The 24,942-nt window shown below is 38.6% G+C and overlaps 1 protein-coding gene across 1 annotated transcript; it reads right to left on the reverse strand.

The window, feature by feature from the left end:
* Positions 1–4,561: 4,561 nt before the first annotated feature.
* LOC127436178 (cyclic nucleotide-gated cation channel beta-1-like) lies at positions 4,562–23,950 on the reverse strand. The gene is made up of 18 exons (XM_051690176.1): positions 23,617–23,950; positions 22,095–22,257; positions 20,315–20,413; positions 19,970–20,124; positions 19,278–19,457; positions 18,567–18,775; positions 18,427–18,477; positions 14,741–14,827; positions 14,584–14,648; positions 14,357–14,479; positions 13,667–13,808; positions 13,397–13,556; positions 11,151–11,248; positions 10,083–10,166; positions 9,724–9,842; positions 8,799–8,945; positions 6,993–7,176; positions 4,562–6,787 (listed from the first exon to the last, which is right to left on the reverse strand). Exons 1-18 carry the CDS (start codon positions 23,849–23,851, stop codon positions 6,608–6,610), a joined length of 2,481 nt encoding a protein of 826 aa, XP_051546136.1. The 5' UTR covers positions 23,852–23,950; the 3' UTR covers positions 4,562–6,607.
* Positions 23,951–24,942: the final 992 nt, after the last annotated feature.

Consider the following 24,942-nt stretch of genomic DNA (forward strand, 5'->3'; position numbering starts at 1 on the left):
AGCACACATCCCCAGGGGGCACCAGTGCTGATTGTACAGGTGCTAGAAGTGAGTTTCCCCTGTCTCACAAGCTGCTGACTGTCTGTCAGAAAGCTGATAATCCACTGACAGATAGACAAGGGAACAGAGAGTTGGTGTAATTTATTCTGGAGTATAGCAGGGATGATGGTGTTGAAAGGTGAACTGAGGTCCACAAAAAGGATCCTTGCATATGTCCCTGGTCTGTCCAGATGTTGCATGATATGATGCAATCCCATGTTGACTGCATCATTCACAGACCTGTTTGCTCGATAAGCAAATTGAAGGGGATCTAGAGAGGGTCCAGTGATTTTCTTCAGGTGGGCCAACACCAGTCTCTCAAATGATTTCTTGACCACAGACGTCAGGGCGACAGGTCTGTAGTCATTAAGTCCTGTGATTTTTGGTTTCTTTGGGACAGGAATAATGATTGAGCATTTGAAGCAGCATGGGACTTCACACTGCTCCAGTGATCTACTGAAGATCTGTGTGAAGATGGGGGACAGCTGGTTAGCACAGGATCGAAGACACGCTGGTGAGATGCCATCTGGGCCTGAAGCCTTCCTCGTCTTTTGTTTCCGAAAGACGCGGCTCACATCATCTTCACAGATCTTAAGTGCAGATTGAGTAGCAGGAGGGGAGAGGAGGGAGGTTGCAGGAGGTGTTGGTGTTTGTGTGAAGTGAAGGTCAGAGTGGGTGTGGGGTGTGAGATTGTGCCTTTCAAATCTGCAGTAGAACACATTCAGGTCGTCAGCCAGTTGTTGGTTCCCTACAGTGTTGGGGGTAGGAGTCCTGTAAATTGTGAGTTGTTTCATGCCACTCCATACTGATGCAGGGTCATTAGCTGAAAACTTGTTTTTCAGCTTCTCAGAGTATCTTATTTTAGCCACTCTGATTTCCTTATTCAGTGTGTTCCTGGCCTGATTGTACAAGACTTTATCCCCACCCCTGAAAGCATCCTCTTTGGCCTGACGAAGCTGCCTGAGCTCTGCTGTAAACCACGGTTTGTCATTGTTGAACTTTAAATAAGTCCTAGTAGGAATGCACATATCCTCACAGAAACTGATATATAATGTAACAGTATCTGTGAGCTTGTCCAGGTCTGTGGCTGCAGCCTCAAAAACACTCCAATCCATGCAATCGAAGCAGGCTTGTAGTTCCCGCTCTGCTTCATTGGTCCATCTCTTTACAGTCCTTACTACTGGCTTGGTTGATTTTAATTTCTGCCTGTAGGTTGGAAGAAGATGAACCAGACAGTGATCAGAGAGTCGCAAAGCTGCTCTAGGGACAGAGCAATATGCATCCTTTATTGTTGTGTAACTATGATCCAGTATGTTCCTGTCTCTGGTGGGGCATGTGATGTGCTGTTTGTATTTGGGCAGTTCACGTGTGAGATTTGCTTTGTTAAAATCCAAGAATAATAATAACTGAGTCCGGATATTGTTGTTCCATGTCTGTGATTTGATCAGTCAGCTGTTGCAGTGCTGTGTTCAAACACGCTTTTGGTGCGATATACACACTTACCAGAATAAAGGAGAAAAACTCCCGCGGCGAGTAGAAAGGCTTACAGTTAATAAAGAGTGCTTCCAAATTAGGACAGCACATCCTCTTTAACATTGTTACATCTGTACACCAAATTTAATTGACGTAAAAGCATGTTCCACCGCCTCTCGTTTTCCCTGTTAACTCCGCGATGCAATCCGCTCCGAACAGCTGGAAGCCCGGCAGATGTAACGTGCTGTCCGGAATGGCTTGACTCAGCCAGGTTTCTGTGAAGCACAAGGCAGGTTTAAAAGTCCTTGTTTGTGTGTGGGAGATGTAGTTTGTCCGTTTTTTTAGGAAGAGAGCAGAGATTCGCTAAGTGAATACTCGGCAGTGCTGTTCGAAATCCGTGCCGATGGAGTTTGACCAGCGCACCGGCTCGTCTCCCTCGCCTGCGTCTCTTGAACAGCAGAGCTGTGCCTCCAACTAAAATGTCTAGCAAAATGTCTGAATATTCAAAAACCGGGAAAAGATTGTCTGGTACATGCTGTCGAATGTTCAGCAGTTCATCTCTGTTAAAACTGACTGGAAAAAGATTACTAAACACAGGACAAACAAACAAAAACAACAAAAGAACTGAGGAGCTCCACACCGAGGCAGCCATCCGCGGCGCCATCATGATGAGCAAAAAGCAAAGTCAAAGAGGATTTTCAAGGATTTTTAGTCTTTGCGCTTCATCTAGTGGGCAAAATTGGTAATAAATTATTGATTTACCATGCATAAATGAGATTTTGGATTGGTGGACAATTAAATCAGGAACAACTAAGTTTGAGGAAAAACTTTTCATAGGGCTCTTCATTTGTTGGATAGCTGTTGCTATTTTTACTGCACAGATATTACATTACAAGAACAATAACACAGAGTTAAGAAATTTAATTGAATTTCTTAACTTGCTGCTCCATCTAGTGGACAAAATCAGTAGTACATCCTTCATCTGTCAATTACAGTTGAAATAAATAATATTTTTATTTGCTGTTGACAAGAGGAAATTGATTAAATTTAGCACGTCCTCAGACTATCCTGGTATGTATATGTTTTGTCATGTTTGGACCTTGTACACACAAATAAAGGCATAGTAGTAGTTACAGTTCAAACCCAAAGAATTCATTGGCTACCATCTTCAAAACAATTTGATAAATCAAAAATCCTTTTTTTATTTATTTTTTTGTCAGGACAGTCTCTAGATGATACATGCAAATCAGACAAACGGCCTAGGAGGAGTTCGCAAAAGTAGGTTTTTCAGAAAATCCAAAATGGTGGAAAATTTTTAGGGGAGGAGATAAAATATTTTTTGTGTTCGTCTTGACTCAAAGAATCAGAGGAAATATTAATTCTAGCCATTATAGATAAGAAGTTATTAGCAAAAATGCAAATTAGCTCTTTATAGCACCACTTTGTGGACGATTTTCACCAAATTTGGTATACTGCCTAATTTTGGAGACCTGTAGGTGCGCCGTAAATTTCATCACGATAGGCCATTCGCAACGCAATTTATTAGCTGCTGAAATTTGATTGGCTGCTGGTGGCCATTTTTGTTGACAAATCATTTTTGTAAGGATATATTAGCATGTGATCCAAAGATGATACAAAGATGAATATGCAGTTACAGATATCAGTATTTATGTGTTTTACTATCCTAGTTGGAGTTCGTGAATTTCGCACAGCTCCTCATAATGCTCTCTGTCATCCAAGAAAGCCTGACAGACGTTTCTCAGAGCCAGGTTAGGGGAAGGATGGTCATTGCCAGATATTTCTATGCACATTGGGCATTCTTTTAAATGTATGGTTTACCCCAAAATGAAAATTCTCTCATCATTTACTCATCCGCATGCCATCCCAGATGTGTATGACTTTCTTTCTTCTAATCTACAGAACACAAATGAAGATTTTTAGAAGAATATCTCAGCTCTGTTGGTCCATACAGTGCAAGTGAATGGTGGCCAGGACTTTGAAGCTCAAAAAGCATATAAAGGCAGCATAAAAGTAATCCATATGACTCCAGTTGTTTAATCTGTCTTCAGAAGTGATAACATAAGTGATAAGTGTGGGTGAGAAACTAATAAATATTTAGTCCCTTTTTCTTTTTAGACTATAAATCTCCACTTTCACTTTCACATTCTGAAGGTGAAAGTGTATGGTAAAAAATGATTACAATATTTATCTGCTCCAACCAAAAGTGATTGCATCTCTTCAGAAGATTAATACACTGGAGTCATATGGATTAATTTTAGGCTGCCTTTATGTGATTTTTGGAGCTTCAAAGTTCTGGCCACCATTTACTTGCATTGAAAGGACCTACAGAGCTGAAATATTCTTCTAAAAATCTTCGTTTGTGATAAGCAGAAGAAAGACAGTTAAACATATCTGGGATGGCATGAGGGTGAGTAAATGATGAGAGAATTTAATTTGGTATTCGATCCTCCATAGTGCTTAATACACCGTCTGCAGCCACTGTGGCCACATGGCGGCAGCACAGGGTCAGTAAAACGTCTCGGCAAACAGGGCACGAAAAATCTTCATTGCAAAAGGGGACGTTTCGACGCAATTTCTCTAAACTCCACTAGCTCTAGCAAGTGACTTGTAATAAAGACTAATGAAACCATCCACAATTTTAGCGCGCCTCAGTAACTTTCAGATTGTCTAGTGTGTGAAGTATCACGCTTTGATGAAAACCGTACAAAACTACAAACTACACTGGTTTTTCTTGTGAGGATTGACAGCGGCTGACAAATTAAATCAGCTTATGATGCATTACCGCCACCATCTGGACCGAAGTGGGAGCATAATAAATATAATATAATATAATATAATATAATATAATATAAAATATAATAAATATAATATAATATAACATCGATTTGATGAGTTTAGCAGGTAAATAAATATTTTTGTATTATGACAGCTAAACTGTATTTGACCATTGTCCCTGGCAATTAATCTCTATGCTGCTTTCATGGATGGATGGATAAAATACTTAGTCTCATTGTTATTCCATTTTCTTTTTAATTCAGAATAAAATCGGATTTTTAACAGATGAAAAGCAAGCTGTAAAAATGCAGACACAATTATTGGGCAGAAGCGGAACAATTTACTTCATAACACTTTATGCAAGCTATGTTAGTCCAGCAGTACTATGTACCTTATGTATATTATAGTTTATCCTCAACATAACTATTATTTACAATTATTTTAAATACAATTATTTACAAGTGAGGAACTATTAAAAAAATATATTTTAAGATTTACACATTTCAATTTAATAACAAAATTCATTAAAATTGAACAGAGTAATCTTTTAAAACCTAAATATTTTAAATATGTTTTATTAATTTAATTCAGTTAAACATTAAACAATTCAATCTGATTGCATTTTATTATGAAATTGAAATGTGTAAATCAAAAAAACAATAGGCTAAAATATTGAAAATATTTTTTTGAGTGTGGAGTGGTTACTCAGGCCATAAAACATTTTAGCTGCTCAAAATGTACTAAAACACACTGTACTAAACATTCTACAACAGCAACATAATATAGGTAATGTAATAAGCAATACTCTATAAAAGCAAACATCAAAAGTAATTAACAATACTTGCACATGACAAGTCAATATTACTCCAAAACAGCTTGTAAATCATGTCTAGCTGCCAGCTCCAAAGTATATGTTCTACTTTAGTGATTATTTAGCATGATGGCAGAACAAATAGAACAATATAACTTCTCAATGATTGCTGTATATTTCGCAAATACACTAACTTCAAGGAAGCTTTCATTTCGGGGCAAAATCAAGAAAAAAATGAAAACAATTAATCAGAGAAGGTTTATAAAAACATTTTTGGACACATATATCATTTCCAAACCTTCAATCCATCTGTTCTTTGTACTGAAAAACTGTTAACCATTTTATTTTATTTTTATATTTTGTCAACCACTTTTTGCCTACATCTGTATATCATGAACAGAGGAAAACTTATTACATTTCACACTTTTTCACCCTTTGTCTCAAAGGCAACACACAGAGAAGCTTGCCAACATGACTAATACATTTTGGTTAAGCAGTGTACGAACCATTATACATCACACACATATCACTTCTGCTAAATTTTCATTCATAGTTTGAATAACAGCAAACTTTCACAGTGAAATCTGCACAACTTCAACACACTAATTAATCCAGCATTTGCGTATTGTGGCCGGGAGAAGTAACCCAGGGAAAGGTACCCCATAAACCATGTCTTTTAAGCAAATACCAGTTATGAATATTCAAAATAAATGACACATAGCCAAAGTTACATCACACTCTGTTCCAGAAATGCTACAAAATTGCAAGTTGGCAGCCAACAAATGAGGAGTGCTCAACCACAAAACCTGGACTCTGACAGTACAGGATTTTAAGTTTATATACGGTGCTAAACAGTGTTCAGGGTTTATTAAGGCACTTGTCTCTTGGTTTAGGATAGCAGGAGCACATAAGGAAGAATTGTATTTTAGAACTAATATTAAAACTATAAACCCCAAGTAGGCCTCATTTGCCTCATATTCTGCGTATTACTATATTATACTAAAGTAAGTTCCGGTCCTCTAATCAGATTGGACAAGCGGTGTTCCAAGAGTGCTGATATCTATAATAACAGCACTTGGGATGCTTAACTATTTGTATCACTTTGCTTGTCTATGTTCGCTGCGTTCCAGACCAAGGTTAGTCTGTGTGTCACTCTGCGACATACAACAGTTGATCTTGCTTTGGTTTTGTTTGGAAATATTATTGTTAGCAGAGCAAAATTAGACAAAATAATTGGCCACTTTGTGTCTAAAATGTAATATTAACTTCTTGTTTGCAGAAAAATTATGCTGTTGTGTACTTGCTCATGTGATATTGCTTTATTCTATTGAAATGTATTTTTAATTTTTTTTTATGTAGATTATATAGATGGAGTGAAAGTTTTGTCCATTTCAGAGACTATGACCCATTTTAGATCCAAAACACAGAGCACAGCTGTGTCTTGCGTGACCAATTTAATGCTCTCTCAGCTGTCCAAAGAGTTCTTTGTTATTTTGCTTCCTCCTCTCCTGGACCGTCTTCAGGAAACATATTTCCATCTGTAGTGCCGGTGGGGGTTGTGGGAATTTGCATTGAGCTGTCTGATATCTGAGACAGAGTGTCTGCGTCTTGCTCTGTGTGCGGTTCATGGACTGGTGAGCTGGGCGCCACAGAAGAAGAGATGGAGCGCTACAAGGTATCAAAATATTTGGACACTTAATCACTTACAAATGTATGAATGTCATTGCATTAGATGATAAAATGTATTGCATCATCAAAATTTGTTTGCAGATACCTCTTGGTTTGATATTTATTTCTAATGCACAACAATTCATAGACTACATTTAATTACATTTGTCTGGTAAGATGACAGTGTTTGTGGCTGTGTTTGTACCTGCAAGGAGATACTGGATCTGTTGTTCTTCTCCTTCAGTTTGGACCATGTTCCTTTTATCCCTGATTTCTCAGACATTTCCAGCGCTGCTTTTAACAGTTTGGGTGTCTCGGCACGAGGAGGAATAATCTGGACGGGTTCTTTCTCTTCCTTTTTCTTCTCAGCTGGCTTTTTCACCATTTTCCTTTAGGGCAAACAAGTTACATATGCAAGTTACATATGAACAAAAGCTAGGGCTAGAAATTAACCACTAGAACACATTGAGAAAGACTGTAAATTCAACGAATGGGCAGATCGAACTTGATGTATTGACACTAAAGATGTTGTACTAGCGATTTTATTACTTATTTAGCATGTATCAAAAGCTTTGAAGGGAAAAATATTGTAGTATATAAAGTAATTATCCTACCCAACTGACAGTGCTCATTCAAACAAACACTAAATAACTACAAAGTTAACCCTTAAATGCATACCTCTGGCCTTTAGTGACCCGGGACCTCATTGCACCCCCTGTACCTCATCCATTTTTTGGAGCCCATGACTCTTTATTATTCCTCAGTCTTTCTCTTTTAAATAGTGTTAAAAAAAAAAAAAATGCCAAAATTGCAACACATTTTTTTTTTTGTCTATTATGGCTTAAGTACTGAAAGTGTATAGGGTCATTTAAGACCCTAGGCATGTAATAGTGTTTTTTTTTTGTTTTTTTTTGCATTTACATAAATTATATTTTTATGATTATTTAATATCTATATAAGTGGATATTACAGGATATCTATTTCTTTATTACATGAGAAATGAGTACTATATTCATACAAATAAATACTATATTACATTGATTTTCTGTGCAACAACGGTGAATAATCAGTATCCCATATGCGTGTACACACAAAATATACATGCTATTTGTTACTCAAGGTGGCGCTGTTGTTTCAGTGATTGACACTGCTATTTGATGGTGAAACAACATGGAAGTAAACTACAGCAAGTACAACACATGAACAGTATGATATGACTATTATAATTTGGGTGTACTACTGAAATGATGTAAATTGTGCGTCTATTTAGACTCAATAAGTGCCTGAGAGAATACTCGTGTGGCTTATGTGTAGATTATATGTATAATATGTGTTATGTGTAGCTCCATATGTGTTTGACAGCCAGTTGTGCCTCATTAATATTCAGTTTGTAAGTAATGAATCCTGTTATACATTTGTCCTGATTTGTTGCATTATTTTTTTGATATATGAAAAATAAAACATCAAAATGTATCAAAATTATTATTTTAGAATTATCTTGAAAATATTTTTACACCTTTACATTATCTGGGCATTTTGTAGATCCATTTGTGATAGATAGATATATACGTATTGGGTGTCTGAAGACCAGAATATCTGGTGTAATTCCCATGCATTTAAGGGCTGAATGTGACATTTATTATAATGGATTTGTGTGACATTTTTGATGTATTAAAATGTTTTATATTTTTAAACAATGTTCTGTTATTGCAAATAAAGAACAACAGAGGTCTGATAATTCAGGCCTGTTAAATGTTAAACATTATGGCTTGCAAATACAAAGTTAAATGGCTATAATAATTACACATCTTATCCTCAAATACTGCAAAAACTTTCCATTTAATTGAAGTGTCAGTAATATTGGTATCATTATAGGTGATATTGGCCTTGATCCTACTTGGTATCAAATCGGGGGGAAAAAACTGTATTGCCCATCCCTAAGTAATGGAAAGTGAATGGAAAAGCAAGGAAATTAATGTTTCATAAGTTTCCTTCTAGCATCTGCACTCACTTTGCTTTCTTGCGGAGCAGTTTTTGAGACTCTGGATAGTGCACCAGGATCTCATTCAGGTCCTTTTTAGTCAAAATAAAGAGGTTAGCAAAGCCACGTGCTATGACATTGGCTGTCCGTCTGTTCCCTCCTCCCACGGCAAGCAAGCTTTATTCAGAAATAACAAAGGAAACAAACAAGCAGTAAGATCAACTGATCTGAGGCATCTGAAATAATGCATATAAATGGAGAGTATTTCCTAAATTAAAATTCTCTCATCATTTACTCACCCTCATGCCATCACAGATGTGAATGACTTTCTTCTGCTGAACACAAATGAAGATTTTTAGAAGAATATCTCAGTTCTGTAGGTCCATACAATGTAAGTGAATGGTGATCAGAAATATGAATCTCCAAAAAGCACATAAAGGCAGCACAAAAGTAATCCATAGGACTCCAGTGGTTAAATCCAAATCTTCTGAGCGATATGACAGGTGTGGGTGAGAAACAGATAAATATTTAAGTCCTTTTTCCACTTTCACTTCAACATTCTTCTTCTTTTGTTTTTTGGCAATTCGCATTCTTCGTGCATATCGCCACTTACTGGTCGGGGTTAGTCAAAGTTTAAGATTTATAGTAAAAAAGGACTTAAATATTGATCTGTTTCTCACCCACACCTGTCATATCGCTTCTGAATATATGGATTTAATATATGGATTACTTTTATGCTGGCTTTATGTGATATTTGGAGATGCAAATTTCTGGTCACCATTCACTTGCATTGTATGGACCTACAGAGCTGAGATATTCTTCTAAAAATCTTCATTTGTGTTCAGCAGAAGAAAGAAAGTCATACATATCTGGGATGACTTGAGGGTGAGTAAATGAGAGAATTTTATTTTTGGGTGAACTATCCCTTTAAGAAACCACATGCAGCAGTCCTCACCTGACCTCTCCAAACACTGCTCCAGCTTTCAGGGTCACAAATACTGTTTTCCCATCTGGGCCACCAACTACCTGGACTTCCCCTGCCTTTATGATGTACATCTCACGGCCCACTTCATCCTGTACTTTCAAAAGTGTTTGACATGAAAAACCCATTTCACAGATCAAGCAGTACAAGTAAACACATCACTTTTAACTAGCGCACATCCCTTAGGATTTGAAAACCAGTCTACTCTTTGATAATCTCCAGTTGGACTGTCCCTTGCCTGCTACTCTACACTGATGTGTCTCCACAAACACATGCACAGCTGAATAGAGATGTGAAGTCTGTTCTGAAATAATATTCTATAAGCTACTTGCCTTTTTGCAGACATAGTCTCCTGGAAGATACACCACAGATCGGAGCCTCTTCAGCATGTCAAAAATCATCTGTCTATCACAACCCTGAGAAAGTCAAAATGACGGAGGGATAAAAAGAGGAAGAGAGCGACAAGGAGCAACAAAAGGATTTAATACAACTTTAGCTCTGGGGGGCCTGGGTAGCTCAGCGATTTAAGACACTGACTGCCACCCCTGGAGTCGTGAGTTCAAATCCAGGGCGTGCTGAGTGACTCTAGCCAGGTCTCCTAAGCAACCAAATTGGCCCGGTTGCTAGGGAGGGTAGAGTCACATGGGTTAACCTCCTCATGGTCACTATAATATGGTTCTCGCTCTCGGTGGGGCACGTGGTGAGTTGTGCGTGGATGCCACGGAGAATAGCCTGAAGCCTCCACATGCGCTATGTCTCCGCAGTAATGCGCTCAACAAGCCACGTGATAAGATGCCCGGATTGACAGTCTAAGATGTGGAGGCAACTGAGATTCGTCCTCTGCCACCCGAATTGAGGCAAGTCACTATGCCACCATGAGGACTCAGAGCACATTGGGAATTGGGCATTCCAAATTGGGGAGAAAAAAAAATAATAGAACTTCAGCTCTTTCAAAAGCATTTGAGACATAATGTCGACCACCACAGGAAATATTCTGACTTGTTCCTCAGTCTTTTTGATTTGAAAAAGCAAAACTCACAGTAACAGTGAGGAATTTACAATGGATGTAAACAGGGCCATCCCTTAAAAGGTTTTAAAAGTAGAAATTGCATTTTTGTTAAAGAACTTAAAGGGCAAAAGGAGCAGTTAGGCAGAGTGACAGCCACATTTCCTCACAATGTATAAGAAAAAGGATGCAATGAAAGTGAATGGTGACTAAGGCTTAAAATCTACCTAACATCTCCTTTTGTGTTCCATGGATAAGAGAGAAAATCATATGGGTTTGGAACAATTTGAGGATGACCAATTTATGACAAAATTTACATTTTAGGGTGAACTATCCCTTTAAGGCAAATAATTTTAAAAACAAGCAACATTTTAAGTCTTACAGTAGCACTTACTTGGAAGAGTGGCACTTTACTGATAATGGAATAGTTGACATCCACTGCAATGTCAAGCCTCATCTTGTCGGGTAGTTGAACTAGCAACTCCTGTTCATCTGTGTGAGACAACCAAATTTCCATTTATATTAAAGAGAGATGGATGGTTAGAGGGATTATGGAATTAACAGCTATACTTTAATGATTTTGAAAAGAAATTCAGTGGTATTTATGCTATAGTATATGTGTAAAATGGATACAAGTATAATTTTACACATATTCTTAGTTAAAACCACACTTACAAGAATTCTTGCTCCAATGCATATGTTTAAACATCACCTATACACCGATCAGCCACAACATTAAAACCACCTGCCTAATATTGTGTAGGTCCCCCTCGACCTGCCAAAACAGCGCCAACCCGCATCTTAGAATAGCATTCTGAGATGCTGTTTTTCTCACCACAATTGTACAGAGTGGTTATCTGAGTTACTGTAGACTTTGTCAGTTCGAACCAGTCTGGCCATTCTCTGTTGACCTCTCTCATCAACAAGGCATTTCCATCCGCAGAACTGATGCTCACTGGATGTTATTAGTTTTTGGCACCATTCTGAGTAAATTCTAGAGACTGTTGTGTGTGAAAATCCCAGGAGATCAGCAGTTACAGAAATACTCAAACCAGTCCGTCTGGCACCATGCGATTATCTAATCAGCCAATCGTGTGGCAGCAGTGCAGTGCATAAAATCATGCAGATACGGGTCAGGAGCTTCAGTTAATGTTCACATCAACCATGGGTAAATAATTTGATGTCAATGATTTTGCGTGATTGCTGGGCCAGGTGGGCTGGTTTGAGTGTTTCTGTAACTACTGATCTCCTGGGATTTTCACACACAACAGTCTCAAGAATTTACTCAGAATGGTGCCAAAAACAAATAACATCCAGTGAGCGGCGGTTCTGCGGATGGAAACGCCTTGTTGATGAGAAAGGTCAACAGAGAATGGCCAGACTGGTTCGAACTGTCTACAGTAACTCAGATAACTGCTCTGTACAACTGTGGTGAGAAGAATAGCATCTAAGAATGCTATTCTAAGATACGGGTTGGCGCTGATTTGGCAGCACGAGGGGGACCTACACAATATTAGGCAGGTGGTTTTAAGTTGTTGGTGATTGGTGTATATGTAAGGAAGGAAATGCAACTAATGCATTTACTTAAAGGGATAGTTCACCCAAAAATGAAAATTCTCTCATCATTTACTCACCCTCATGCCATCCCAGATGTGTATGACTTTCTTTCTTCTGCTGAACACAAACAAAGATTTTTATAAGAATACCTCAGCTCTATAGGTCCATACAATGCAAGTGAATGATGGCCAGAAATTTGAAGCTCCAAAAAGTACATAAAGGCAGCATAGAAGTAATCCATCTGACTCTAGTGGTTAAATCCATATTTTAAGAAGCGATATGATAGGTGTGGGTGAGAAATAGATCAATATTTAAGTCCTTTTTTTTACAATAAACATCACATTCTTTTTCTTTTGTCACATTTTTTCATGCATATCGCCACCTACTCGGCAGGGAGGAAAATTTATAATGAAAAAGGACTTAAATATTTATCTGTTTATCACCCACACCTATTATATCGGTTCTGAAGATATGGATTTAACCACTGGAGTCAGATGGATTACTTTTATGCTGTCTTTATATACTCTTTGGAGCTTCAAAGTTCTGGCCATCATTCACTTGCATTGGACCTCCAGAGCTGAGATATTCTTATAAAAATCTTTTTTTGTGTTCAACAGAAAAAGTCATACACATCTGGGGTGGCATGAGGGTGAGTAAATTAAGAGAATTAAAACATTTTGGGTGAACTATCCCTTTAAGACATGTTACTGTATGTACTGTATTAAATGAAATTAAGAAAACTAAGGTAAGTGAAATCCATATAAAATTATTTTGTTGTTGATATCTGTCAGGTTACTTTCTCATCTACATCTCTTCTCGCCGTTCACACCAAATGTGTTTTTTTTTCCATCTGCGCTGTTTTTCAATTGTTTTATAATTTCATTAGATGGTCATCTTTGACTGTTGCACTGCATCTCGCTGTTTTTCCCAGAGTCTTGTGCTGAAGCACCAGGTTTTTTTTAAACGCCATGTGCATTTATTTCTATTCTTTGCGCACTTTTTTTTAGCCCCTTATGGAGTTTTTCCTTGCCTTGTGTCTTTTGAAAAGTGCTGTACAAATAAACTGAAATTGAATCGTCTTACCCAACATGCCTTGCGACTGCCATGTGTAGCTGTACCAGGTTTTCACTCTGTTCTGCACATCCTTTGGGATGCGGTAGGAGGCCATGTACTTCACTGTGTTATCCACACAGGCACGATAGTTCGTCTGAGCCGCTGTGGCTGCACCCACAACATCTCGCATCTGACACAACACAAGCCATTATTCTTTGATCAACAATGACAAACACTACAGAAAACCAATCTAGTGAGACCATTCTACTGATCCCCCACCAACTATGATAATCGCCTTACCTGACCAATCATGATGGAAAACACAAACACTCCAATAAAGTAATTGATGAGCTGAAAAACAATCTCAAAGAGAGTTGTGGGTCCTGGCAGGCCACCGATGGTCAGCAGAGTCTTCACAGCAAAGTAGTAGCAGCGAATATAACTGAAAATATCACATATAGGGAATAAACTGACAAAAGGGACAAAAGAGTAATTCTTTGTATCTCAAATTGTACTCCATGAGAATATTTCAAAGGAACTGTTTCAAGATTAAAAAAAAAAAAATGACATTAATTATTTAAAAGGAATTACAGTTAAATGTAAAAATTAGGAATTCTTCTTGAAACACATTAAAGCAATAAGTGACAAATCAAATTGCTTCCATATAATAAGTTTAGAAGTTTTTTTTAAGAACTCAGCCATGATTGCAACAAGATATTTTGTTACTCATTTGGTTTTTATTTCTGTTGCGTTGCACTGAGTAGCTCTGCCCACACTTAAATCCCATTGGTCCAAAAGCATAGCCACAGAGCTGTATATTAAACATCAAATATGGATTTGTTGCGCTGATATGGATAGCAATCTTTATTTGGCAACAAATAACTTAAAAGTGAGGAAAGGAAAATAACATGAATCAAGAAAATTGTTGCATCACACCTGGTTAGCACATGGTAAACTTGCAATGTGTGAGATCAATAGCAATTCACAAACCTATTGCCCGTCCCATCATAGGCCCAATCTGAGAAACCCAGACCCTCGAATGATGAGCCCCAATAATAGAGACAGGCATTGCAGTGGACAGCATACAGCAGGTAGGTGGTGGTTCGAACCACTCTAACAAAAGAAATGAGAGATGAGGGCCAGGAGAAGCACTCCAAATTAAGGGTTAAATGTTGATTAGGTACAAGTCCTATACAAAGGCTTATAGAACAGCTTACCTGTAAACGTAAGCATTGGTCAGGATGGCTTCCAGACGTTTGTTGAACTCCAAGAAAGACATGAACTGCGCAAAGAAGGACACATTAAAGAATTAAGAAGGTTCATCCTGGATTGATCTTCCTAAAGCCCAGTTAGACTATCAAAGTAACAGCTAGCCTTTAGTATCCTTGGTAAGCGCAGAAGTGGATTAATCCCCGTTTTGAAGTAGAGCAGCTCTAGAGGAAGCAGACTGACCACGTCCAGCTGCAACACAGGAAATCAGATGCTTAGGTCTGAAACAAACTCTACATAAGTATGTAAACACAGATGCTTCTAGAAACACATCTTGATTTTGTACGTTGTTGTGTTTTTAGAAATATGTCATTTTGACTATTGTGCTGTGAGCAGAAACTATGTAAAACATTCAGTACTTTTGAAATCAAAACAACTATGACCAGGTCCAGCTGTAAAAAGTACACCGATCAGCCAAAACATTAAAACCACTTGCCTAATATCGTGTAGGTCCCCCTCGTGCCGCCAAAACAGCTCTGACCCATCGAGGCATGGACTCCACAAGACCTCTGAAGGTGTCCTGTGATATCTGGCACCAAGATGTTAGCAGCAGATCCTTTAAGTCCTATAAGTTGGGAGGTGGAGCCTCCATGGATGGGACTTGTTGGTCCAGCACATCCCATAGATGCTCAATCGGTTTGAGATCTGAGGAATATGGAGGCCAAGTCAACACCTTACTTATTTCATGTTCCTCAACCATTCCTGAACAATTTTTGCAGTGTGGCATGGTGCATTATTCTGCTGAAAGAGGCCACTGCCATCAGGGAATACCGTTGCCATGAAGGGGTGTACATGGTCTGCAACAATTTTTAGGTAGGTGGTACGTGTCAAAGTAACATCCACATGAATGCCAGGAACCAAGGTTTCCAAGCAGAACATTGCCCAGAGCATCACACTGCCTCCGCCGGCCTGCCTTCTTCCCATAGTGCATCCTGCTGCTATCTCTTCCCCAGGTAAACAATGCACACACACCTGGCCGTCCACATGTTCTAAAAGAAAACGTGATTCATTAGACCAGGCCACCTTCTTCTACTGATCCATGGTCCAGTTCTGATGCTCACGTGCCCATTGTAGACACTTTCGGCGATGGACAGGGGTCAGCATGGGCACTCTGACCGGTCTGCGGCTACGCAGCCCCATACGCAGCAAGCTGTGATGCACTGTGTGTACTGACACCTTTCTATCATGGTCAGCATTAAGTTTTTCAGCAATTTGTGCTACAGTAGCTCTTCTGTGAGTTCGGACCATACGGGCTAGCCTTCGCTCCCCACATGTATCAGTGAACCTTGGGCGCCCATGACCCTGTCTTGGACCACTTTTGGTAGGTACTAACCACTGCATACCGGGAACACCCCACAAGACCTGCCATTTTGGAGATGCTCTGACACAGTCGTCTAGCCATCACAATTTGGCCTTTGTCAAAGTCGCTCAGATCCTTACGCTTTCCCATTTTTCCTGCTTCCAACACATGAAATTCAAGAACTGACTGTTCACTTGCTGCCTAATATATCCCACCCCTTGAGTGGTGCCATGAGATAATAAATGTTATTCACTTCACCTGTCAGTGGTTTTAATGTTGTGGTTGATCAGTGTAGATGCTTTGGTCTGCAACAAACTGTACGCAAGTATGAAAACTCAGATGCTTTTAGCTACGAAAGCTTGATTTTGTGCATCTTTGCGTCCTGCAATGTGTCAGACTGCAATTCATAAAGCAACATTGCATTATAAGCATTGCCACAAGGGGCGCTATAGTGAATATTAACATAAACTGTCTTCTGGTAGATTTCTCTTTCAGTTCAACCAACCTCTGACATGGTGGATGAACAATTTAAAGAGAATATGTTTATACAAGCCTGGCACAGACATCTGACGGTAACTCTATTGCCCTCGTGAGTACTGAGGTTTGTTACCACCAGAGTAATGCAAGAGCACAAATTAAAGGGATAGTTTACCCAAAAATGAAAATTCTCTCATCATTTACTCACACTTGTGCCATCCCAGCTGTGTATGGCTTGCTTTCTTCTGCTGAAAACAAATAAAGATTTTTAGAAGAATATCTCAGCTCTGTAGGTCCATTTAATGCAGGTGAATGGTGACCAAAACTTTGAAGCTCCAAAAAGCACATAAAGGCAGCATAAAAGGAATCCATATGGCTCCAGTGGTTAAATCCATATCTTCTGAAGTGATCTAAATGACTTTGGGTGAGAACAGACCAATTGTAACTCCAGTGGAGATTTCTCAGGGCTAGCAAAGGCTTCTCTGCTGGTGTAACATGCCTAATAAATAAATATTTTTTCATCCTTTTATTCTCATTGACCTTTTTGCCTATGTATTTTCAATCGCTTTCCACTCCTAATTCATCTACAAACGAATAGCAAAAAACAAAATGTTTATCCAATCAGAATTTATTAATCGATGCTTACAAGAAAAAGTGTGACAACTGTTTCACAAATCGCATGCCCGAATCCATGCTCCTTAGCTGAAGCAACGCGTGAGTCTGAGCTCCAACCCGTCAGGCCTACAGAATTTCCACTGTATCCATCAACACTGCAGTGAATAAGCATCTAAAGTCAGATTGTCAGATTCATCAGCCAATAAGATTGATATATTTGTTCTTGGTGGGTGTGGTCTTTAGGATGTGTCCAAGTCCAGGCCTTCTTGCTGGCCTCGAGTGACGCAATCAAGCTTTAAGTGATGTACGTAATTTGAAACCGAAGAGAGCAAGATCTTGCTGATGAGTCGGCTGACATTGCTGTTATTGCCGTTGAGAAAGAGAATTTAAAAACCTGAGATGTTCTGCATGATTGTGAGATCATTTGGTAAGTGCTTTTTGCATTGTTATAGCAACATCAGGAGTTTTCTAAGTGTAAATTAGGCTGCTTGAGTATTCAGTGTCGGATCAAGTTTTGAAAAGTAATCATGTACCCTGACGAAACAATTTATGCAAGCAAAATTTAAATCGCAAATATTATTTTTCTCTTTCTCTTGGTATTAGACCTCCTTGGTTCTGGCTTTCGTGCGTGGACATGTTTTTAAAATGTAAATTGGTATTATTAGTTGACTGCCACGTAATGTATGATATGGTGTCTTATTCATTGTGAAACTGTGTTTTCTTAATGGCATGAATCGCACTGAAGGCCTAGACTTAAAATGCACGGGCAGCGGCTGTGCAACTCCTTTTTGACTATAAATCTTAACATCAGCAGTCTCCTTAGCGATCATGATTTCAAGCTCGATTACACTTCCTAGTGCCATCTATTGCTCTGCGTATGCCTCAAGCACAAGAAAGTGTAATCGAGCTTCAAATCATGATCATGCCTACAGATTGCAATGGCAAGATGCACATGAAAAAAATAGTTATTTTGGTTGTTCTATACCAAAACTGATTGGATCGCTTCAGAAGACATGGATTAAACCACTGGAGTCGTATGTATTACTTTTATGCACCTTTATGTGCTTTTTGGAGCTTCAGAATTTTGGTCACCACTCACTTGCATTGTATGGACCTACAGAGCTGAGACATTCTTCTAAAAATCTTTGTTTGTGTTCTGCAGAAAAAAGAAAGTCAGGGTTGGCATGAGGGTGAGTAAATAATGAGAGAATTTTAGGGTGAATTTTTGGGTGAACAATCCCTTTAAGTATGTTCAACTGGACCGAACTCTTGCAATGCATTGGCCAAGCATTCATGTCATGTCGTTTTGCGTACTTGCTCAAAATTGTTTCTGGCCTTAGACTACAGAATGAGTCAAACACCTAAATTTTCCAAAAATAGTATAAATGTCTCACGTTACCTTGAATCGTATAGCTTTGAAGTAATTATCTCTCATCTCCTTCTTGCCACTCTAAAAACAAACATTCCACAAAAAAGCGTTTGGTCATTGATAACTCATATTTTACTGAATTCTAACAATTTACATCTGCTTATACGTACTACAATGTCCCCATGTTGCACAAACTGCAGTCGGGGTTGGAATGCCAAGATGTCCAGAATGTAGATAGTGTCACATAGGTAGTCTATCAACAGCCACACATGAATGTTGTCCGGCATTTGATAAGGAAATGCCCAACGCACAGGAATCATCCATGCATTCCAGTTAAATGCCAAAGACACGCAAAACAGCCAAAGTACGTAGATCAGGTCTGCAAAGATTGCAGAGCACAGTTACTGTTACTTGCAATTACATCTTACTCAAATGTTTATTGGAAAACTAATTTTACGACTAAAAATTTTTTTGTTTTATGTTTTGATTTAGTGCTTTCCTTTAATTCACTAAACTAAACTAAATAGATTTGTTATTTATTTGAAAATATTGTGCTGCAAGTAGGAACTATGTAAATGAAATAAAATAAAATAAAATAAATGAAGATATCTTGTCTCTTGCGCTGAGTAGGAACAAAGAAAAAACAAAACAAAACAGTGAACATAAAAGTTTCTACAGGTCACCTGTGTGCACCTTTTGTTTTTTCCTTTTATTTATTGTTCCTAAACCTGAAACCTAATTGACAAATGACTGTGAGAACAGGAAAAACAGTAACTGATCGGATTTGGTGGAAGTGTGAATACCAAAACAGCTAAACTGTAAACAGCTGTGGACAGGTCTAAATGACATCGGAAAGGAGAGGAGACAGAAGGAGTACTCACTAGTGAAGGGGTCGATGCTCGCTGGGAAACGGTATCGCAGAAGCCGACCGATCCTGGACTGAGGTTTCACCTTACAGCACAGAAATTTAGTACTCTCCTCTTCTTTCTCAGCAGGGGCCTCAGGTACATTCTGCTCTGCTGCAGGATCAGGAGGAGGTGCTGGAGCTTGCTTAGCTGGGGCTGTTCATAAAAGAGCATATAATCACTTGTTACATACCCTGTAAAATTGCCACTGATTCTGTGTGTTTAATGTCAATTCAGAGTGTAATTCAATTTACCATTTTTGAATCAAAGTTCATAAAAGTGTCCTGGAAGAGTAACCACAGGTGTCATTCATCACATTAACTATGGGCATGTTCCATTAAACTTGACTATCAGAAAGAGTCCAAATACTTTTTGTTTTGATTTGGAACAGTACATCTCTTGTTTTGTGAAAACTTTTGCTTGAAAAGTGTATGTGCTACCTTTAAAATAAATGCCACTTGGGTTGACATATTGTTTCTAATGCAATAACATTCAAATATTTTTTACGCATAAGTGTCGAAATATAATTCGGGGCCACTGAATGTGTTCAAATGCCTATATGCCTATTTGATTGGTTCCATCCAAGGTTCCATGTGTTTGTGTGATATGCCTGTTATTGTTTCAGGTAAATTTATCCTTATCAAAATGTGAAACTGGACTAAACTCACAGGCAGGCGGTGTCTCATCGTCTGAGTTATCTGGATCAATCAGTTTCTCCTTGACACGCTCTGTTCTCTCTTTGAACAGCTTGACGAGCTCCTGTAACCTCTCGTTTACTACAGTACTCGTCTGGCTGGCTGAAGAGGCAGGCCGTTGATAAAGCCTGAAGCAAATGATTATTACGGAATTAACATTACACTCTTACAATATTATGAACAATGAGAACAATTTCTGCATATATAAGCATACCATATCTGTAAAGTGTTTTGGGCAAAATTCCATCAAGACATATTATATTTTAACAAGAACAGTATGGGGAATTGCACGTTTTATGAGAATGTTTATATTGTTACCCGTCATCTACACTCGTGATGCTGCTCTGGCTTGGCCATGCCCTGACTGTGGTTTCTATCTCCTCCTCTTCCTCGTCATCTTGAGAGTAAAGTCTCTTGCTGTAGGTAGAAGACAAAATCGAGTTAGGATGAGGTCTAGAAGGCAGAAGGTAGAAAAATAGGGCAATTAGTTACAATAAAGGCATTATTATGAAAAAGTAGACTACAGAAAATAATAATAAGAAATGAATGTAAACAGAGGTCTTTTAGCATGTACTGTATTTTTGACACCAAAGAAAATGAAAATTCACTTACCCTCATGTTGTTCAAAACCTGTATGACTTTCTTCCACTGAACGCAAAAGATGTTAGGCATTATGCTAGTCTGAGTCACCATTTGCTTTCATTGCATCTTTTTTTCCATACAATGAAAGTGAATGGTGACAGAGGTTGTCATTCTACCAAACAACTCCTTTTGTGTTCTACAGAAGAAAGTCATACGGGTTTGGAAAACATGAGGGTATGTAAATTATGAAATAATTATGTATTTTTTTGGATGAATTATCCCTATGATATTTTTTAAACAATTAATGATATGCACACAAATGTACAAAATGGAGGAAAAAATTTGGGGTGGATTGTGATGAGACAGCATGAAAACTTCAGTGGGTCCTGATATAGACTGATTCAAAGCATCTTACATCTTGGTCTAAATTGTCTGTGGCTTTCTGTCTCTGGATTCGTCATTGTTTGCATCCAGTGAAATAAGTGTGTGTGTATATGCATCAGTGACTGTGTGTGTGTGTGTGTGTGTGTGTGTGTGTGTGTGTGTGTACACAGACAACAGAACAGTAAAGAAACAAAACATAAAATCAAAGGTTATTATTTGTAACAACTAGAGCTGTCAGAATGAACACATTAACACATGTGCGATTAATTAAAAAAGTTTAACACGTACATTTTTCTTAATCATGATTAACAAATTTACCGATAATACAGCATAAACCAGCATAAACACTGGTTGGAATGGCAGAACCTTTATAATGTGTCTGCCCAGAGTCATTACACTGATGCACACTTCACAATACACACACAACAGTGCTTCCGTGTCAGTGATAAAATTATTGCGAAAGGACCTCTTAACGCTATTTGATGTATAAAACAAGCCCAGATGGGACTTGTGATAGAAATCAAATATTTTTCAGCATATGTAAGGCGCATTTAATTACCACAGAAGCACATTAAGTCTTAACTATCACCAAAACACAGAATGAGAATGCGACTTCATGATTCATGATATAGGAAAGCGGATAGCCGTAGTCTTCCTGTTTTATTAATATTGTGGAGGATGAGAGTTTAAGAGATTTAATGCCCATTGCAATGAATATGCAACCTATGTGGGGAATAGTTCTTTCAATTAGTCAAACTCCCACTTAGACTTTGGAAAATGTTTAATGTTACTTGAATTGGTGATATTTTAGTGCATTTCTATCTTTATACTGTAGAAGGCTTTGTTTGGAAAATGTTAATAAAGCATTATAGTATTAATTTTTTTGTTTGTTTGTTTTCTTTCCTAAGAAGGAAATAAATGCATTTTGACAGGAAAAGAAGTATATTAGTGTAAAATTTTATTTTATTAATTGCGATAAACAACAAAAAAAAATATGCGATTAATCACGTTTACGAATTTTAATCGACTGACAGCACTAGTAATAACTAATATTAGATATATTTGCCAAATCAATATTTACTCTTTCTCTTTTCCATGTCCAGAGTAAATAATGAACAAAGGGCAGATTTACCTGGTTCGGTTGGCTTTAGGGACACCAGGCACAGTGAGAGTTTTGAGGTTGGGGTCCTGAGGGTTGATGATTGGGGGTATAGGGTGGGATCTCCTTCCTCGGAATCCATCGGAATCAACATCTTCCACATTCACAGCTGGGTGTACACTCAGTCTGGAGCTCACTGCATATCAGACAATGTGCAATATTCTCATGTATCAACAAAATACATTCAGAATAGCAGTAAGACACATACTTTTGGCCCCAAAACGTATTCTGACACTTGGACACTTAAGCCGCATTTACATACACAAATGTACTGTATGAATGTCAATGCATTAGATAACAAAATATCAACCAAGTTGCATCTGCAATCAAATAATGCTTGAACTTTTTGCAGAAATAACATTTTTGCAGTTTCTTTTAACCAACTGGTCTCAAGGTCATTTTAAGTGGATTTATGAAGTTCTCCTCAAGTTCAGACAAGTATCCAGCAGAGTAAGCACAGGTGTAGTTCATCACGTTAACTATGAACACGTTCCACTATGTTTGACAACCAGAAAATTTCCAAATAATTTTGTCCTAATTTTCAATATATATATACACACCGATCAGCCACAACATTAAAACCACTTGCCTAATATTGTGTAGGTCCCCCTCGTGCCGCCAAAACAGCGACAACCTGCATCTAGCATTCTGAGATGCTATTCTTCTCACCACAATTGTACAGAGCGGTTATCTGTGTTACTGTAGACTTTGTCAGTTCGAACCAGTCTGGCCATTCTCTGTTGACCTCTCTCATCAACAAGGCATTTCCATTCGTAGAACTGCCCCTCACTGGATGTTTTTTGTTTTTGGCACCATTCAGAGTAAATTCTAGAGACTGTTGTACGTGAAAATCCCAGGAGATCAGCAGTTACTGAAATACTTAAACCAGCCCATCTGGCACCAACAATCATGCCATGGTCTAAATCACTAAGATCAAATTTTTTCCCCATTCTGATGGTTAGTGGCAGTTATGTGGACGGAAATATCTTGTTGATGAGAGAGGTCAACAGAGAATGGCCAGACTGGTTCGGACTGGCAAAGTCTACAGTACCTCAGATAATTGCTCTGTACAGTTGTGGTGAGAAGAATAGCATCTCAGAATAGGGGTTGGTGCTGTTTTGGCGGCTTTATAATTTATTTTATAAAATGTTTGCAACAAACTTATTTTTTAAATATTTTGCTTTAAAAGTCTTGAAACAATATTTGTCTAAAACAAATGCCATTTTTAAGTGTGGTTAAAGTTTCCAAATACTTTTTGGGGCCACTTTAAGCCATGACAATATTATTCTCCAAGACTAACCTTGTGGTAAAATGGGCCTTAAAGAGTTTGAGGTCAGTGCTTGGTACATAAGAGGCCACTCTGGTCACTACAGGCACTGACATATTCTCTCACAACCTAATTATCTCTAAGTCACACTTGGCAGCAAGGCACAGCATAGCAAAGCAGAGCACTGCACAGACTAATCTAACAGAAAAAGGTGAAGGTGTGTATCACCTGAGGGTCTAGCGGAGGTAGGGTCATCTTCAATGTGGAAGGCAGGATTGGCTACACCTGACAACCGCCTGGAGGGGGTGATGGGTGGCAGACGGGGGTAAGAGGGCACATTAGGCAGGTCTAGGACGGAGCTTGGGGAGGAGGGCGAGGGGGTACGGGGAGAGTGGAGAGGGGACTGGCGGACTAGACGGTCCAGTTCCAGATCCCTAGTCTTCGGCAGTTGTTGCTTGTGCATCCTGCTCTGGCTTAAGTTTGTTTAGACGGTTCTGAATGTTAGAGTAGTATTGCTGGGCACACTGTGGAATGCTGGAGATCTTTTGTGGGATGCTAGATATTGTTTGTGGAATGCTGGATATCTTTTGTGGAATGCTGGATATTGTTTGTGGAATTCTGAAAAGTTGTTGGGGAATGTTGGATTCCTGTTGTGGAAAGATGGAAAACCTTTGTGGAATGCTGGTTAACCTTTGTGGAATGTTGGACAACTTTTCTGGGATGCTGGATATCTGTTGTGGAATGCTGGACAGCTGTTGTGGGAAGCCGGATAATTGCAGGGGGAAGCTGGGAAACTGGTGAGGAATATTAAAACTTGACTGGGACAGGTTTGGGAATTGTTGAGGGATTTTGGAGATCTGCTGAGAGATTTGTTGGGGTATCTGAGCCAGTTGAGGGGGTAGTGATGGCAGCTGTTGGGTGATCTGAGCAAGAGCAGGGGGCAAGTTGGGCATGGAAGGCACTTTGGGAAGGTCGATGTTGTTGTCTTTTATGAACTGGTTGAAGCTGTCCAGGGCCTGTGGTGCATAGGGGATACTCATGAGGCAGCTCTTTAGAGCATCACATCTGGAAGGGACTGTGAGGAGAGAAGCATATAATCAATAATTGTCATACATCATCATAGTTTATCTTTTTATATGTTATGAGATACTGTGGCTAATTTCAAACTCAGTCATACAGAATATTCTGATAATAATATCCAGAGATGCCAGTTAGGCCTATATGATTTTCAAGAGTAATAAAAATGTGCAGAACATATAGTGTGTGTCTCAATCAGTTCCCTAGTTCAGTAGTAAGGGTACTGACCAGGTAGTCGGTCATTTCTAACAATCCTTCCATAAACAATCTTTTAAATATTAGAGTTGTTTGAAGAAGATTAAAAATACACTCCTTTGTATCTTTATTTCTTCATTTGTCTCATTTGTCTTTCATGAAAACACGGTACGTATTAATATCTACTTCGAAAAAATGCACAATAGTGTCATTTCTACAGCGATGTTGTTGATTAGCTCTGTTTTAATGTGTGACCTCATAATCGTGTTGTAGGTAATTGAG

The sequence above is a fragment of the Myxocyprinus asiaticus genome, chromosome 46, assembly GCF_019703515.2.
Source record: "Myxocyprinus asiaticus isolate MX2 ecotype Aquarium Trade chromosome 46, UBuf_Myxa_2, whole genome shotgun sequence".
NCBI lineage: Eukaryota > Metazoa > Chordata > Actinopteri > Cypriniformes > Catostomidae > Myxocyprinus > Myxocyprinus asiaticus.